We start from the raw sequence: 17,908 nt of genomic DNA on the forward strand, positions 1-17,908 counted from the left end.
GGGGTAGAGACCAATGCTGAATAACTTAAAGAATGTTTTTCTGCACATAATGTCAAATCTATGTTTCAAATGCACAATTCTATTCCCTATAAACTGATGCAGTGAGATCAATGGATTCTAACTCTCAAGGATAATATAAATCAATACATTCTAAAGAGATGCAAATACCTCTTTTCTATTTTGACAGGAGAAGCTTCTCCCACATGTGCATTTCACTGCTTCCTGTCTGCCATACAAAATCTAATTGTAAAAACAGTAGGGTTGTCATATTTCTGATACACATAGCTGAAGTTCAAGGATTTTTTTTGTTTGTTTGTTTTGAAGGTGATTCCTTGGATACGGATTAACTGGTTCTCAATGAACTGAATAGGCACTTTAAAAGTGGTATTTTTATTTCAAGTGGCCCAAGAAACGGTTTAGTCCAGAATATCCAAAAATTCTTGCTATTAATGTCCAAACAGAAGAAAAATGGAAGCTTCCCAGAAATGCCAAATATAGTATGGTTTCTATTACAATTAATACTATTCCAAAATTTTAACCATAACTGGTAAAGGCAGTTAAAACAAACCACCTAGTCTACATTGAGAGATTATGCAACATTATTTAAATAATTGAATATAATGTTAAAGTGTTATTCCTTTTAAATAGTGGCTCCAAAAAATGACTTACTTTATTAGCATCAGAGTCATACATATGAAATTGCTGATATTTGACTGTTTTTGATTTGCAAAAATGGCAATTTTTGTTCAACCCTTTTAAATCTGGTATTTTGATCTTTTCCTGAAATATATACTGCCTACTTAACATCCATAGCACTTTGTACGCACGTCTAGCAGAGCGCTTGTCATACTGAATTGTAATTAATTGTTGACAATTCTTATTCTTACACTATATTGTGAACATTTCCAGATAGAAACCATATCTCCTTTATTTTCATGTTCCTGGAGCCTACCACTTCCTGGCACGCAGCAGTTCTTACACAGTGGCTGGGAACACGAATAACATATATTTGAGAATAGAATGATTGGTTAGGAAAAAATATACAAAAATAAAAATCAAGTTCTAGTAAAAATTAGCATGTAAATTTCATTAAACCTGAGACTGGTCCAAAGCTTAATATTTGCTGTTAAACAGAAAGATTTCCTGAAAATACAACATTTGGATTACTACTACTCCATACCAAAGCAAAAAAACAACTGCAAATTTTCTTTATTCAGAGACCAACTACCCAGTATATAGATCTTGGATTTCTATTTCTCTTCCTTTCTTTTACTGTCTGCTTCAGTCCAACACATTGGGACAAAAGAGAATGAAAGGAAGCAGAAATGCTCTAGTCCTAGTTAATTTCACTCTTTGCTTATAAATCTTCTGTGAAATGAAGAGGGGCACATCCTAGAGATGATAATTTCAATGGTTTGAATTGGGTTGTTATAATATCTGTGAGTTTCAATGTTTGTTACTAACCTGTTTTTTTTAATTTGTACTATCATTTAAAAATGTATACTATCCTTTAAATTTTTGAAATTTAAATATTGAACTATCTTTTTAAATTTCCTAAAGCAAACAATGTTTATTTACTAAGGATAACTCTGTACTTCCTAAATCTAACCATAAAGTAAGAGAATCCAGACACAAAGTACAGTAAGAGTCAAAAATTATCTAAGTACGAGAAGAAGCTTATTAATTTTTCTGAGAAGTCTAGAAATTCTGGGGAAAAAATATTCAAAGTTCCATAAGAATTCCTAATCATATATTTCAAACCCAACAAAAGAAGATCTGAAACACTAACAGCTAATTTAGGTGTTCATCCAGACCTTAGAAGGTATGAAAACATGACTCTATTATCCCATGCTCCACAATTTAGAGCTTAATCAATTCATAAGATCTTTAATTTCAACTTCAATATTCATATCTAAATTCCTGATGCTATCATTATAGTTATATATCTCATATTCAGTCAACCTAACAGAACTCCTGAGCAAAACACAAATTCCAGTTAACTTTATCAAATAAGATCATTTTTTCTTAAAAATGGAACAGTGCTGCAGTCAACTAAACATGGCATATAAGTAGAACATGGCTGATAAAGTTAGAACCTGTTCAAACACTAAGACTGATGCCCTTCTAGTTAACCGTAAAGATTATCATGAAATTTTTAATGATTGTGATTTTAAGGTATATGTTAAGATTTCTTTCATTTATATTTCAATTTGATGTAATTAATTTAGAATCACAATAAAATTATAGATGATAGAAATTGCACAATAAAAGATAGCATTACTATAATGCTGTAATCATCCTGACAAACCACTGATTTTTTACTATCTAGTCCACTTATTACAGCTGATTTTATTGTTTAGTCATTTATTATGTATCAATATACAGATGCTAAAAACAAGCAGGAAAGACAACACAATCTGATTTACATGATCAACTTGCAGTAGCTGAGCTCCACCTACAGGCAAAAAAGGATTCTTTACAATAAGCTTTAAAATAGGACTTTCCAAAACACAAGCTGCAAACTACCCCAGTTTTCATCAACCTTGGCTGGATATTAGACTTACATGGAGTGTTTTTAAAAATTTCTTATGGCTGAATACCAAAATTTATGAACAGCTTGTTCAGGAATGGGATGATTCAAATGTACAAACAAGGTTGAGAGATACTGATTTTATTCCTTATCAGCCACATTTTAAAAAAACATTAGAAACACCCAAATATCTTATTTTCTTTCTCTAAAATTACTTGATTCTCACTTTCTTGACCCTTTTATCTTTCTTGAGATTAAAATCAAGTGCAGCTGAGATAAATGTCTTAACTCTGTTGAACTGCAAAAGTTCTGTGAAAGACCTGAGGTAACCCTACAAAATATCATCCACTTTTACATTATTCTATACCTCAGAAATAATCAAGGAGGTATGTGTTTGGGAGTAGAATTCTTAACACTGAATGCATATTAGAATATCTACAGAGCTTTGATAAAGTATATTGCCCCAAATTAATGTATGCTCTTAGATGTGAGAAAAGTAAATAGCATTAAAAAAATACTTAGAGGAGTAAATTTAACCAAGAAGCTAAAAGATCTGTCTGCTGAAAACTATGTAACATTGAAAGAAATTGAAGAAGGCACAAATAAATGGAAAGATATCCCATTCTGGATTCATGGATTGGAAGAATTAATATTAAAATGTCCATACTACCCAGAGTGATCTACAGATTCCAGGCAATTTCTATCAAAATTACAATGTCATTTTTCACAGAAATAGAAAAAAAAATCCTAAAATTAGTATGGAACCAGAAAAGACCCCAAATAGCCTAAGCAATCTTGACCAAAAAGAACAAAGTGGGAGGCATCACACTCTCTGATTTTAAAGTGTATTATAAAGCTATTTTAATCAAAACAGCATGGTATTTGCATAAAAACAGACACCTCAACCAATGAAACAGGATAGGAAGTAAAGAAATAAACTCAGGTATTTACAGTCAATTGATTTTCAACAAAGGTGTCAAGAACACACAATATATAAAGAAAAGTCTCTTCAATAAATGTTGGGAAAACTGGATATTCACCTGCAGAAGAATGAAATTGGACCTTTATCTCAAACTATAAGCAAAACTCAACTCAAAATGGATAAAAGACTTGCGGATAAGGCCTGAAACTGTAAAGCTACTAGAAAAAAAAAAGAGGAGGGAATAGCCTGATGACACTGGACTCAGCAATGATTTCTTGAATAGGACTCCCAAAACACAGTCAACAAAAGTAAAAATAGACAAGTAGGATTGCATCAAACTAAAAAAGTTCTGCGCAGCAAAGGAAATGAATAGAGTGAAGAGACAATCCATGGATTGGGAGAAAATATTCGCAAATCATACATCTGATAAGGGGCTAATATACAAAATATATAAGGAACTCAAACAACTCAACAGTAATAAAACAAATAACCCAACTAAAAAATAGGCAAAAGATCTAAACAGACATTTCTCAAAGTTTGCTTAGACTAGAAGAATAAGTTTTGTGGCCTGGCACAGTAGCTCACGCCTATAATCCCAGCACTTTGGGAGGCAGAGGCGGGTGGATCACGAGGTCAGGAGATCGAGACCATTCTTGCTAACACAGTGAAACCCTGTCTCTACTAAAAATACAAAAAATTAGCCTGGCATGGTGGCACGCTCCTGTAGTCCCAGCTACTTAGGAGTCTGAGGCAGGAGAAACGCTTGAACCCATGAGGCAGAGGTTGCAGTGAGCTGAGGTTGTGCCACTACACTCCAGCCTGGGCGACAGAGCGAGACTGCGTCTCAAAAACAAAAAAAAAGAATAAGCTTTGTAATGCATGCTTACCACAGTTAATGTACTTCAAAATTGCTAAAAGAATACATTTTTAATGTTTTCACCACACACAAAAAAGGTAAGTTGCTGAAGTGGATAAATACGTTAATTAGCCTGATCGAATCTTTCTACAATGAATACATACAGCAAAACATCACATAGTAACCTATAAATATATACAATTACTATTTGTCAATTAAAAATAATATTGTTTTAAAGGTTAGAAAAGTGGTTACTATTAGGAGATGAGGGGGAAGTAACTAGAATGGGGCAAGAGGTGAATTTATGGGTAATGGCAATTTTTTGTTTCTTGATCTGGGTGACGGGTATATGGATATATTTAGTTTGTAAAAATTCAGCTAGCTGTATACTTATGTGCACTATGAAATATAGTTAATAGACACATTGTTTGTATATTATACTTAAATTAAAAGTTTAAAAGTTAAAAAAGGATCTTCCCAGACTTTACCTCAGACCAAACAATTCTGAATCTGTGGGTGAGGGGCCTAGGAATTAGTATTTTTCAAAGCCTCCTCCGTGAGCCTAATGTGCGGTTAGGAGTGAAAACCACTCCTATAATGGAACATAATTAATTAAATATTTTATTTATCCACTCATTCCACAAAGTTTAATGACCAGTTACTATATGCTTAAGATATTAGCCGCCTCTGAGGATATAAAGATAAATAAGACATAGTCTCTAAAGAGCTTAGTTTAGGCAGAGGAGAGGCGAATCAATAAATCCCTATTGAAAATACAAGCAAGCTACTTACAAGATCCAGAGGAGAAAGTGATTTGCCAAAGAAGAATTTATTCATTTTTTGTTCATGTATTTACAAAAATATTTGGGTACCTATGCTGTTTGAACATGGAGATACAAATGTAAACGGATATGATCACTACCTTCAAGAAAGTTACAGTATAAGGATACACAAAGAAGAAAAAATGTATATGTAACCTAATATTACAGGAGTGTGAAAAGGGTGCACATAGGTTTGCACTAAGGAGTCAGGGAATATAGTACCAACTTGCTGACAACTTGCTGACCTTGGAACTAACATGATACAAACTTGAACTCGTCCAGGAGCAGTAGGGATAAAAATTAATATTCTACAGGACTGCTTCTCAAACTAATGCACACAAAAATCACCTGGGGATCTTGTTAGAATGCAGATTCTAATTAAAAATGTGTAGGACAGGGCCTGAGACTCAGTATTTCTAACAAGTTCCCAAGTGATACTAATGCTACTGCTTCACAGATCACACTTTAAATAGTAAGGTTCTTGAGAGAGATTAGTCTCAAGAGAAAAGAGACAAAAATCTCCAGAGCAGGAAGACCAAGAAAAAAAAATGGAAAGTAGCCAGTCGATTATCAACTAGATGGCCTTAGTGGAAGTAGTTTCAGTGCAGTGGTAGGTGAGAAGCTAGATGATATGTATTTAGAAATAAATAGGAAGGAAGTAGGGACAGGAAATAAAATGGAATGGTTTTGTTAGTTTTTACTCTCGAAGCGGGGAAGAGAAAGAAATACGGGTTGAAGAAATTTACTGTCATTTCATAAAAAAACAAGCAGCCAGGTGATCCGTTCAGTGAGTGAGTTTGAAGTGTGAAGTAAACATTGTGGCGAGTGAGTAATAAGGAAGCACTGGAGACACAGCTGAGGCTGGAATCTAGAAATCCATAATAATACCAGCTTGTATATGCCTGTGTGATTCTGCTGAGCTGTATCCAGTAGTCAAGATACAGGCATAGAGAAGGTGGGCTGGAAAGAAAGTGGGATTGGTACATTTTAAAAAGGGAAGAAACAAGGGATTAGAAATCCTAGGAAGTCAGAATAGATATAAGGGTGCCAATTCTCTAAGGAGAGAAACTAGGAAGCATTTTGGATTTGTATTTCCCCTGAGCTCTTTTTTCAAATGAACAACTAGAGACATTGTTGAGAACACATTACTAGGAGAAGATCCTACTATATGTAAACTTGTTGAAAATTATTCTGTTACATATCATTCCCCAGTTTAAATATTAAGCACTCAATAAATACATGTGTAGGTTTAACATCCAAAAGTGATAGCCAGCTTTAACAGATTCCAGATGTTTCCTTACCAATAGAAGCAATACCACACGTTTTCAGTAAAATTATACTTTGAACGGCTCATTGCTTAAAGGGCTGGTGGGCTAGTCTAGTTTCTGATCCTACTGCTTAAATGGAAGAATGACCAAAGGATAATAGAGTACTTCAAGCACACCCTGATGAAAACTTATGTATCAAGAGTACACATTTTTGAATAGATAATGATATCACACTGACATCCTATCTGGCTGGCAGCTATACCCATTATAACTCAAACTGAGCAGTGACTTTCCTTTAAATATAATTATCCCTTTTACCATGTTGTAGTTTTTCAGTACATTTGGAGCTTTCCTGTGTTGTTTTATTTTTTAACCATAAAGTTAACTTCAGAGACTCGCTGGTATAAATAACCAAAAGTACTAATGATTTGGAAATTTATTAAAATTTATTTTTATTTTTTTAGAGACAGGGTCTTGCTCTGTCGCCCATACAGGATCATAGCTCACTGCAGCCTAGAGCTCCTAGGCTCAAGCAATCCTCCCACCTCAGCCTGCTGAGCAGCTGGGATTACAGGCATGAGCCACCATGCCAGGGTCTGATTTTGGCAACTTTATGAACTGAAAAAAATACGTGGTCATGAGACAATCATGGAAATTTCTACACTAGAGGAAAAAACTGTTTCTTCCTTTTGAAATTCTGTACTTTCTCCTCTATCCTGACCTTATTTTTCTTTTGTTTCTCTTTGTAGGTAGGACAGATAGGATGAAGGAGGGAGAGTAGAGAATGTGAATAATGAAAATGTGGGGTAACAGAACAGTTATAAATAAATGTGTGCTGTCTGCACCATTTACAAAGGCACACTTTGCCAATTATTTTACCTAAAAGAATCCAACAATGTCCACAATACTCATGTTTACCTAAAATATTCAAGCCACCTTTGGAGACTTCTTATTTAATTTACTTTTCTAAGTAGAAAAGTATTTAATGTACTTTTAAAATTTATTTAATTTTCTTAGTAGACTTGCAATGCACTTGAATATAACTTTTTCCTCTACAGTGAATATACAAATTATGTGATTTTAATTTTGCAAATTATACTGATTTATAAAAAGAGAAAAATTGTTTACATAAGTAAGTGGATATATATGTTCCTATGTAAGAAATTACCATAAAAACTAAGCTTTAAATGTCTGTTGTTTAAGTCATCCAGTCTATGGTATTTTGTATAATAGCCCCAAAACACTCCTCTATCAATCCATTCTCCATACTAAATACAATCTCAATATATCATTTGCCTGTAAAAACTTCAGTGGCTCTCCAGTATTCTCATGATAGATCAGATTCCTAAATCTAGCTATCAATGCCATGTTTGGTCATCAGGCCCATACTACAGCCAAGGAAATCTTTTAAGAATAACCCTTAATTGTAAGAGTGAACACAATTTTGGAAAATGCAAACTTTGACTTTTCTTAATATTAGGTAAACAATTTTTTAAAGACACTTATGAAAGGTACATTAAAAATGAACTTTAGTTCTTATACAAAATTTAGCATTGCTAAATTATAATTTATATTATAGGGTATATAAGTATTTGAAATTGATTAAAGCCTACAAGACTGAGTTGGGAGTTTAAGGAACACTTAAATCTAACATAAATAAATATTTGGTTGGCTCATCTATTAAAATTTTTAAATATATTTTTGTTACATTATAAACCTAACCTTTAAAAAAATTCATAATTTTTTAAAATCAGAAAACACATGCCTTGAATGAGTGGAATAAAACATTATGTATCCATAATTATATTCATGATTTAACTAAAAGTTACAGTGTGAATGAGAGGTTTTTCAACTCTATGAATCTAGAAGCATGCATATGATCACTAAAATCTTTAGTCTATATTAGCTACTATGTATGGTATATATAATATAATCTAGTATGTAAAATTATTCAACAGTGATTACTTGAGTGTCAGGTGAATATTGCTGGAAAAAAGACATTTAAGATGACTCCTAAGTACCATTTCTAAATGTTAAAAGCTATGTTTTTAGTGGAAATTTCTGGGAATCATTTTTATTTGATTACATAAAGAAAAAATTGAGGGAGCTATGCAATGATAGCGTGGAAATCCTTTTTAAGTTTTTCTACATGTGGTTGAGAAACATGATAGAGAAAAAGAATGTTATTTAAATGTAGTTACATTCATATTATCCCCAAATAGTATTTGAAGAAAACAAATACTATTGTTTTTTAAAGCAATATTATTTAAAATGTATACTATAAAGTTGAAATAGAATCACAAAAGAGATAATTTTTCAATTAAGTTGAATTTCAGGAGAATAAAATGTTGAGTCATAAATCCAACAAACTTTCATCACCAGACAGTAAACTTTTCACCATTTGCTGAAATTTATTTTGTGATACTACTGAGCTTAGGATAGGTATATGGTATTTGGTAAATCAGACTTGAAAAGATATTTAAGAATGTTTTCAGGCTCACTCATTTTCTTCATCAGTTTTGACAAATTTTGCTCACCGAAATTATTTGAGGATGTCTCTTTTCTTTCTATACAATTACTCTACTGCTCTCATTGGTATTTAACAAATGCATTCTTCCACATCTAGCTAATACATTATTACCCTATATATATGAAAGTATAGAGCCTTTCTAAAAAAGGATCAGAGAGAAATAAAATGGAATTGAACTCATAGGATCATTGCTATGTTTACTTTAAGCTTGGTGTATTTTATTTTAGGCCTGCTAATGGGCCAATTTGTACAACTGTTATGTTTATTAAACATTATGAAAATAGTATTTTAAAAATTAGCTGAAGAGAGGATTCAATCTGAATTAAAGTGAAATATAAAAAGACAAAAACTCTGATATCTAGCACAGTAACTGACTCACCTGCGGCTGACTGATTTCTTCTCCACTTCTTCTCCAGCTGATTTAACATTCGCACTTGTGTCCTTTTTTAATTTTTTGGCAATTCTTTCTCTCATCAGGTTCTTTTCATCACCATCAATATATTCATCATGCTCTGCACTTTCATCTTCTCCATCCTGTAGAAATGGAAAATGAGTATTTGCCAGGTGCTCAATTTCCCCTTTCATTTCTAGAGATCTATTGCATCCACTGAATCTCCTTATTGCATTCTAAACTAGGTTTTTTTTTCAAATTTTGTTTTCTTTTGTTTTGAATTATAAGCCCTTGAAGAATCTGCTACAGGTGGGAATAGCCCTGGGTTCTGCTGTAAGCCAACTATGTAATTATGGGATACCCCAGGAAAGGCTGTTCGCTCAACTCATGCCCAGCTCCTTTGTGCAGCAGACTTCTCCCTCTGTGTCACCCGGGCTATTCTGTCTATATTCCTATTCTTATCTCAGTGGGAAATGTGGCTTTTGAAGGCAGTTGGCCAGCATACTGACCTCAACAGGGATCAATTCAAGTAGAAGAGGTGTGGTGCAGAAGCTGAGATTTCTATAATCCAAGTCACAGCAATCACTTCTCTTGTGAAAACCCTCTAGTGGGTCCCCAACTCACTCAAGGCCCTATGCAATCTAAACCTCCTTGACATAATCTCCTACAACTCCAGCCCACCAACACTAGCCAACTTTGGAGTTGTTGTTCTCTCCAGCCTGAAACAAATACTCTATTCCAGATATCTCTTCATTGCTTGCTCTTTCATCTCCTTCAGATCTTTGCTCAAATGTTATCCTCTTGGTGATGAGATTAACCTATTAAAATGGTAGAACCACACACTTACCTCCAGTACTCTTTCATCTTCCCTGGCTTATTTTCCAAAGTACTTATCACCTATCTGATACACCATATATTTTAATTATTTGCATGTGTATTGTCTGTCATCCAATTACAGCAAACACTCCATGAGAGCTAAAATTCTGGCCTGTTTTGCTTACTGCTGTATCTTCAACTCCTAGAATAGTGCCCAGCATTGACAGATGGAGGAACAAACGGAAGAAAGAGGGGAGAGAAGAAGGAAGAAATAACCCCAAGTGGATCATTTTTCTTTTGTGATTCTTTCTTTGATCTGGTGAGTCGTAGTGAAGCAGGATTCTTAATTTGAGACTTGTGGACCCCTAAAGCACTGGTCCTCAAAGTCTGGTCCTTAGATGGTATTACATAGTTGTTTATTAACACCTAAAATTCTAGCCCTCATTGCAGACTTATTGAACCAAAATCTCTGGGGTAGGAATTATGAATGTTTTCAACAATATGTTTAAGTAATTCTTAAGCACTAAAAGGTGACAACCACCAACCTAGGCCTTCCATGCTCAGGCCTCAGGAGATCTAAAAAAAATTCCCTGCAAATTCATATAATTTTGGTTGTGAATGTAGTACATTTTCCTGGGAAAGGATTCACAGTTTTAGTCACTCACCCATGATATTAAGAGCAAATCTATACTTTTACTTTCTATCCTATACATTGATCCTAACTTCTAGACCCATATTATGTTACATAGATGTCTCCAAATTACCTCAATCTTGAAATGTATAAAATTAAGCTCATTATTTTTCATCCTTCTCTCCACCTCAACCCTATGCTTTCTTTTGCACCCATCTAACAAGTTGCTCAAACCAGAAACCTTGTGGTTTTCTTGGACTACTCCTCCCTCACCTCATAGTGTAGAATCAGTCACCTCCTAGACCTCTTTCAAATCTCCCTCTTTCCCTTCTCACAGCTGTGGTCTTATATCAAGCTCTCCTCCTGCAATAGCTTCCCAGTATCAGTCTGTTTCCTCTAATTTGTCCTCTATAATATTGCCAATAGTGATCTTCCTGAAATGCAAAATTGATCATAGCATCCTTCTTTTTAACAAACACCTTTCAACTGTTCCTCACTTCCTTTTAGGAAAAAATTCAAACCCCTCATCATGGCCTATGAAGCTCTGTAATGAAGCTCTGGCCTGTCACCACACCCTGTTCACGCTGGCCTGCTTGCAGCTCTTAGAACACACCAAACTCTCCTGCTTCGGACCATTTTGTATATGCAGTTCCCCTTACCTTCAATACTCTTCTTCCTTGCTCTTCACAAGACAGACTCCTTGAAACTTTAAATTTCCGTTTGTATTTCCTAAATAAGGTATAATCTCTCCTTATTTCCATGCTTTAGCATATGCTATTCTCTGAGCTAGAGGGACCTCACCCCCTTCATCACTTTCTTTTCTGACTTAGCTAACTCCTAACTCTCATATAAGACATAAATAGCATCATCTCTTCCAGGAAGCTTTTCTTGACAAGGTCAGATATTCATCCTCTCTCTATCTACTACTGATAGCCATAGAGAGCCTTCTCTTTTGACTGTGATAATAGATAAATCTGTGTTCATGCATGGAAAGTTATGTACTTCCTAGTAAATTATATAATGCACAGATTAATGGGTTTTTATATAAAAAGTGGCATATGTATAATTTGAAAAACTTGACTCTTATGTATTAAAGGAAAATCTTCCTTCTGTTTTGTTAGCTTTGTTAGCCACTACAACTAATAAAGATCACTACACTCTTGAATGAGAATCTTTTGAAATGTGTATATAAAAAGGAGACACTACTATAAATTACTGATCCAAGCATTTCCCATATATCATGTAGGATGCCCACACACCAATATTTAAACTCTTAACACAATAAATTTATAACATCTGAAGTTTGAGTATTAATGTAATGTTATGTGAGGGGGAGAAAAAAACAGACTAGAAATTCATATATAAGATTCTAATGTTGTAGAGAGATATACACACACACACACGCACACCCCTAGAGTAAGGAAATATTCTAACACCTAAATAATTTCTGTTTTTCATATTTTTCCAAAATTTGACATATATAACTATAAAAGTAATATACGTTACTTTTTAAGAACAAAATTAAGTTTTTGTAAAAATTTTGTACTTTCTATGAATTGTTCAAACTATATTAATACCAAAATAAATACTTACATCATCTAAATCTGCTGCATCACCTTTTTCACTATAAAAAAAATAAGCAAAACAAATTTTAGTTTCAAGTTAAAACTAACACAATTATTTTGTAACCCAAAAATCTAGAATAGTTTGCTGGGAATAACATTCCAAAAATGTATTTCAACATAGGAATTTAAGAAAGGCATTATAGAACAGATGGAAACATTCTTTAGAGTCATTTTTTATAAGTGGAATAAGTATGATTCATTAGCAAATATATGCGTTCACTAGAATTTGAAAGGAAAAAAGCAAACAACAACCGACAGTGCTATTTTTATGATCAATGGTCTGCAAAAAAAAATTTCTTTTATTGGCTTGAAATATTCTGACTAAAAAAAACCCCAAATCCTTCAAATAGAAGGATATTAAGAAAAGATTGTCTTAAAACAGGAGTTTCGAAAATGAGCTAAACTGAGTACAACAGCATTGTAGTGCCCCTTGAGATATTGGCCCAGTTTATCTTGTGCTATTACATCTAACACCAAGACGTTTTCCCTTCTCAAAGAGAAGCAACAAAGGTAGCAAGACAACTTTCTGTTAACTCCTCAAAGTATGTGAGAATTTATAGTCAGTGGACTGGCCCCCAAACTGGTAACTTCTTCACAAAAACCTTTAACTGTAATTTGTTAATTCATGATACAATTAAGGCAAAAATGCTTCAAGGAAAAGGTAGCAAAACAACCTTGAATTAAGCATTAAACTGTTAAAGCAAGCAGTTTCTAGTCCTAACATGTAATGGTAAAACAATTTTAAATGTAATTCATTCAACAGAGGTAGAGAGCAAGTGCGAAAGTGACTAGAGCGTTTGTTTCTCTCTATCAAGCTTGAAGTTCTCTATCTCTGTTATCAAAATGCTTTATTTTTTTGGCTGGCTTAAAAATTTTTGACTTATGAGGACTGACTGTTTACTCACAGAAGAAGCAAGAAAATTATCTGAGCCAGAAAATTAAGAACTTAGGATCATACCAACAATGGACTAACCTTTCTACAACTGGAACAGAACTGAGATGTGGATCATCCTTAAGCAAGTCATGACTACTTTTGCTTTTGCCCTTCATGCTCTGCAAAGAATGTACAATATAATCATGAGGGGGGAAATAAACAGTATTCCTAAATAACAAGTTAACAAATTTACATAAAACCTAGCAATGATATAATATGGTTAGCAAAAGATGTATTCCTGAAAAGTTTAATACAAACTAAAGTTTTATAAGTAAGAATCTTACTCTTCTATTGACTGAAAATAGTATTTTAGAAACACCTTTTCTTTCAAAAAATGATATATCATTTAAAAGAAGTCTGTTGAATTACCAACTTGAAGCACTAAATTCTCATAATAATTTGCATAGTATGAAACTAGTTAATTTTTATGACCCCTATAACTTAGAAGCTACATCACAAGAGTATTGAAATAAATGCATGCTATTATTCTTCAAATATGCCACCTATACTGCACAGAATCACTTTTTAAAATGTTACTCAAGCAAAAGATAAGTGCATCCCAGAGGAACTACTTACCAACAACAACAACAAAAGATGTAGAAGAGCCTCTTGAGCATGAGAATATTTATCAGTGACCAAATATTTATTAAATGCTTTAATTTCAAAGTTCATGTTTTCAAAAAATGTACATTTTAGAAGGGAAACAAGATATAAAAAGGTTTAAGAAGTAGCATTATAAAACAACAACTACTGCTGCTATTAAATATATATATATATATATATATATATATATATTTTGAGATGGAGTCTCACTCTGTCACCAGGCTGGAGTGCAGTGGTGTGATCTCAGCTCACTGCAATCTCCGCTTCCGGGGTTCAAGCAATCCTCCTGCCTCAGCCTCCCAAGTAGCTGGGATTACAGGTGTGTGCCACCATGCCCAGCTAATATTTGTATTTTTAGTAGAGACGGGGTTTCACCATGTTGGCCAGGATGGTCTTGATCTCCTGACCTCATGATCTGCCCGCCTCAGCCTCCCAAAGTGCTGGGATTACAGGCATGAGCCACTGTGCCTGGCCAAGTATTAAGTATATTCTTTGTGCTAGGCACTGTGCTTCAAATAGCATTGCTAACCCTCTCTTCTTCTCTTCCCAAATTAAAGTATATGAGGTGGGAATTATTAGCCCCATTTTACAGATGGTTAAAGAGATTAAGTAATTTACTAAAGGTCACAAAACTAGTCAGTGGTAGAGGATCTAGGGTTTAAATCCAGGTCTGTCTGACAATAGTACCCATATATCGAAAATCTAAATGTATCCATTTTTCTTTTCCTCTAGGCCCCTATGGGCCCAGAATACCGGCCTGGTTTCAGAGCTGCAATCTCCTATTCTACATATTTCCCTACTGCAGGGTGGGACACCTCAAACTTACACCCTGTATCTTGAGGGGGGAAGATGCTCACCACCCCAACTCCCAACTAATCATATAAAAATAAACAGTTAAGAGATTAGAGTTGACCGAAAGAATAATTTCTGCTTTGAAAAATTTTGAAGAAAATTTTATATGGGAAAATTTATTACAAAGTATGTTAACTAAAATGTTTAAATGACATTTAAACAGACACAGACACAGAGAGATGAAAACACCTCTTTCCCTTAAGCTCCCTTCACCACTTTTAATTTGAAAAACAGGCTCTTAAATAGATTTTAATTTCTGTATTAATATGGAGCTCTCCATAGAGTTAATCAATTAAAACATGCTTATAGTGCAATTTCATAATACAAAATTTTCTCCAACAGTTAATCTAAATATGCTATTATTTGTAGTTTTAAAAAGTCATAGAATCTGAATTATGCAATTAATCTATATATCTAATTTCATAAACTTACTTAAACTAAGGAGTGATGAAAAAGCAAAATGTCATCTAATTACTGGATAATGTTTGTCTGACTATGAAAAATGGGGGAAAATATTCACAAAACAGAAGGTGGTATAGTAGAAAGAAGACAGGACAAGAAGAAAGATGGTGGTTGGACCAAATGAGTTTCAAAATGTAGTATTCCACAATTCCATGGGGTTTAGTCTAAAACATGTACCATTTGTTGAAACACAGTGATCTCATGAGACCTCAGAAACATTGCCTACAAAATGGGAATAATCATCATAGCAGCCTTGCCTATTTCACATAAGAGAATTAAATGAGATTATCTGCAAAAGTGTACAGTGAACATCAAATAACTTAAACAAGAATAAAAGCCTGAACATCTTTCGTTCATGCTTTCCTTCCTTAAAATTCCTTCCTCCTGCATCTCTGGCCGTCAGATTATTTTCATCTACCTTCAGAAATAGTCCTATATTAATTCTCCCCACCTGGTTCCCTTATAAAGTCACAATCATAAACATCACAGTCAGAATTGGCCCCAGATCCTCCGTTCTAGCCTTTTGGTCCACTGATCAGAAAATGACTTACACTAATAAATAGCAAAAGCAAGATTAGAATTCAGATCTCTAAGTAAGCTCTTGGTCCATTAATGAGCTATACTATTTCACTTCTTTGTGAATGTTAGTTTACAATTGTTAATTTCATTGTTATATATTTTTAAAATGGGTTCTTGTATTGTATTCTTGAAAACCACTAAGAGCAATTTTAAGTTTTCTCCTCATAAGAAATGATAAGTATGTGAGGTAATTCATATGTTAATTAGCTCCATTTAGCTAATTTAAAAATTAATTAAATTTTTTAAAAAGGTTCTTGTTTATCTTCCAAAACTTACTTTAAATAGCTGGAAGGAAAAAGAAAAACCTTGTTTTACATTAATTTAAAATAAGACTTGACAATAGGAGGAACCTGTGTTTAATTTTAATAATCATTACCATTTCAAATTTTAACTAACTTTTAAAATTAAATTAGTATAGAAATATATGAAAAGACAAATTGTTAGGCCTCTCTTCCCACTACAGTAGACTCTGAATCCTGCAGGGAGAGAAAGCAAATTGGAGATGAACTGAAGAAATAAGGAGACAATCCTTAAGAGAGTGAAAATGAATTCAGACATTTCCCTTTAATGCCTATTCTTTCTTAATGACCTACTTTAAGGTTCTTATTTATACCGTCAAGTAACAGTGAATTTAAAGGAAGAACAAACACCAAATATATTTTTAAATGTTTTAAAAATTGCTTAAAATAAGTTGACTAATTAAAAGGTTTAGCTGATGAATGAAATACTAAATATATTTAGTGAATTCAGTGTTAGGGGCTTCACAGAAAATTCAAAACTATCTGCAAACAAATGTAAAAATGAAAATCAGAGGGACACAGAAAAATTACGTTATCTGGAACTTCATATCCAAGAACAAAGAGGCAGCAAAACAGTAGGGACTAAATAGAATACAGGTAGAAGGGGGCAGAGGGAGAGAGGAGAAGGGGTGGGGGAAGTGACAGGGGAGACAGGGAGAGAAAGAGAAGAAAAGAAGGAAGGGAGGGAGGCAGAAAGAGAGGAAAGAAGGAAGGAAGGAGGAAAGAAGGGAGGGAGGGAGGGAAGAAGGAAGGAAGAAGGAAAAGGAGGGAGGGAGGGAAGAAGGAAGGAGGGAAGAAGGAAAAGGAGGGAGGGAGGGAGGGAGGGAGGAGGAAGGTACACAGGAGCAACATTGACCAAGAAGCTGGAAGGTCTGGGGCTCAATCTCTAACTCTGTGTGGATAATTTTATGAGTCAACTTGGCTAGGCAATGGTACCCAAATGTTTAGTCAAACACCAGTCTAGATGTTGCTATGAAAATATTTTTTTAGATATGATTAGTATTTAAATTAGTAGGCTTTGAGAAAGCAGATTACACTCCATAATGTGGGTGGGCCCCATCTAATCAGTTGAAGGCCTTAAGAGCAAAAACTGAGGTTTCCCAAGGAAGAAACAATTCTGCCTCAAGACTGTCACAAAGAAACCCTGCCTGAGTTTCCAGCCTGTGTATTTTGAATTTATCAACTATTCCCTGAGTCTCCAGCATGCTGGCCTACTCTACATATTTTGGAATTGCCAGCTCCCACAATTGCAAAAGCCAATTCCTATAAATAAAGAGATAAAGTGACAGATTAATAGATAAATGGATCTATTTTATTCTTTCTCTCTCACATCCTATTGGCTGCTTCTGTTTCTCTGTAGAACCCTAACTAATACACTAAGAGACCATCAGCACAGAACCAGAAAAACTTATTAGTTAAAAAAGATATTTTAGAGGCCACAATCTATTCTCCCAGGCAATGCAGGAAATCTCCTTGACATCACTGCTGACTGGTCAACTATGTCTCAACACCTCAAATGAGCTTATTAATACACACACACACACACACACACACACACGCACACGCACAATTTCTTTTTAAATGGCTTCTATTATTAGGAAATTCTCTGATTGGAGAGAAAAAAAATCTATGTATATTTTCCAACCATCCAACCAACCCTACTTCTACCTTCTAGAACTACAAAGAAGGCCTGTTGTTAGGCATACTATATAAAGTTAGTTTAGACATTCATTAGACAGAATAATGGCCCCCTAAGATGTCCATGTCCTAATCCCTCAGAACCTATGAA

General features: G+C 34.1%; 1 protein-coding gene across 3 annotated transcripts in view; it reads right to left on the reverse strand.

Annotated features, from left to right (window-relative positions):
* The window catches only part of CWC27 (CWC27 spliceosome associated cyclophilin), a 251,293-nt gene that overhangs the window by 206,322 nt on the left and 27,063 nt on the right, over positions 1 to 17,908 (reverse strand). For 2 of the 3 annotated variants that reach the window (XM_517739.8, XM_063811207.1), the window contains exons 8-10: positions 13,364 to 13,443; positions 12,359 to 12,389; positions 9,307 to 9,461 (exon numbers count right to left, since the gene is read on the reverse strand). In XM_517739.8, the coding sequence (XP_517739.3) occupies positions 9,307 to 9,461; positions 12,359 to 12,389; positions 13,364 to 13,443 (266 nt within the window). Of the gene's footprint in view, positions 1 to 5,117; positions 6,090 to 9,306; positions 9,462 to 12,358; positions 12,390 to 13,363; positions 13,444 to 17,908 lie in introns of those variants that run through there. The other variant, XM_063811206.1, reaches the window with a different exon arrangement.

Source organism: Pan troglodytes, chromosome 4 (genome assembly GCF_028858775.2).
Source record: "Pan troglodytes isolate AG18354 chromosome 4, NHGRI_mPanTro3-v2.0_pri, whole genome shotgun sequence".
In the NCBI taxonomy this organism is placed as follows: Eukaryota; Metazoa; Chordata; class Mammalia; order Primates; family Hominidae; genus Pan; species Pan troglodytes.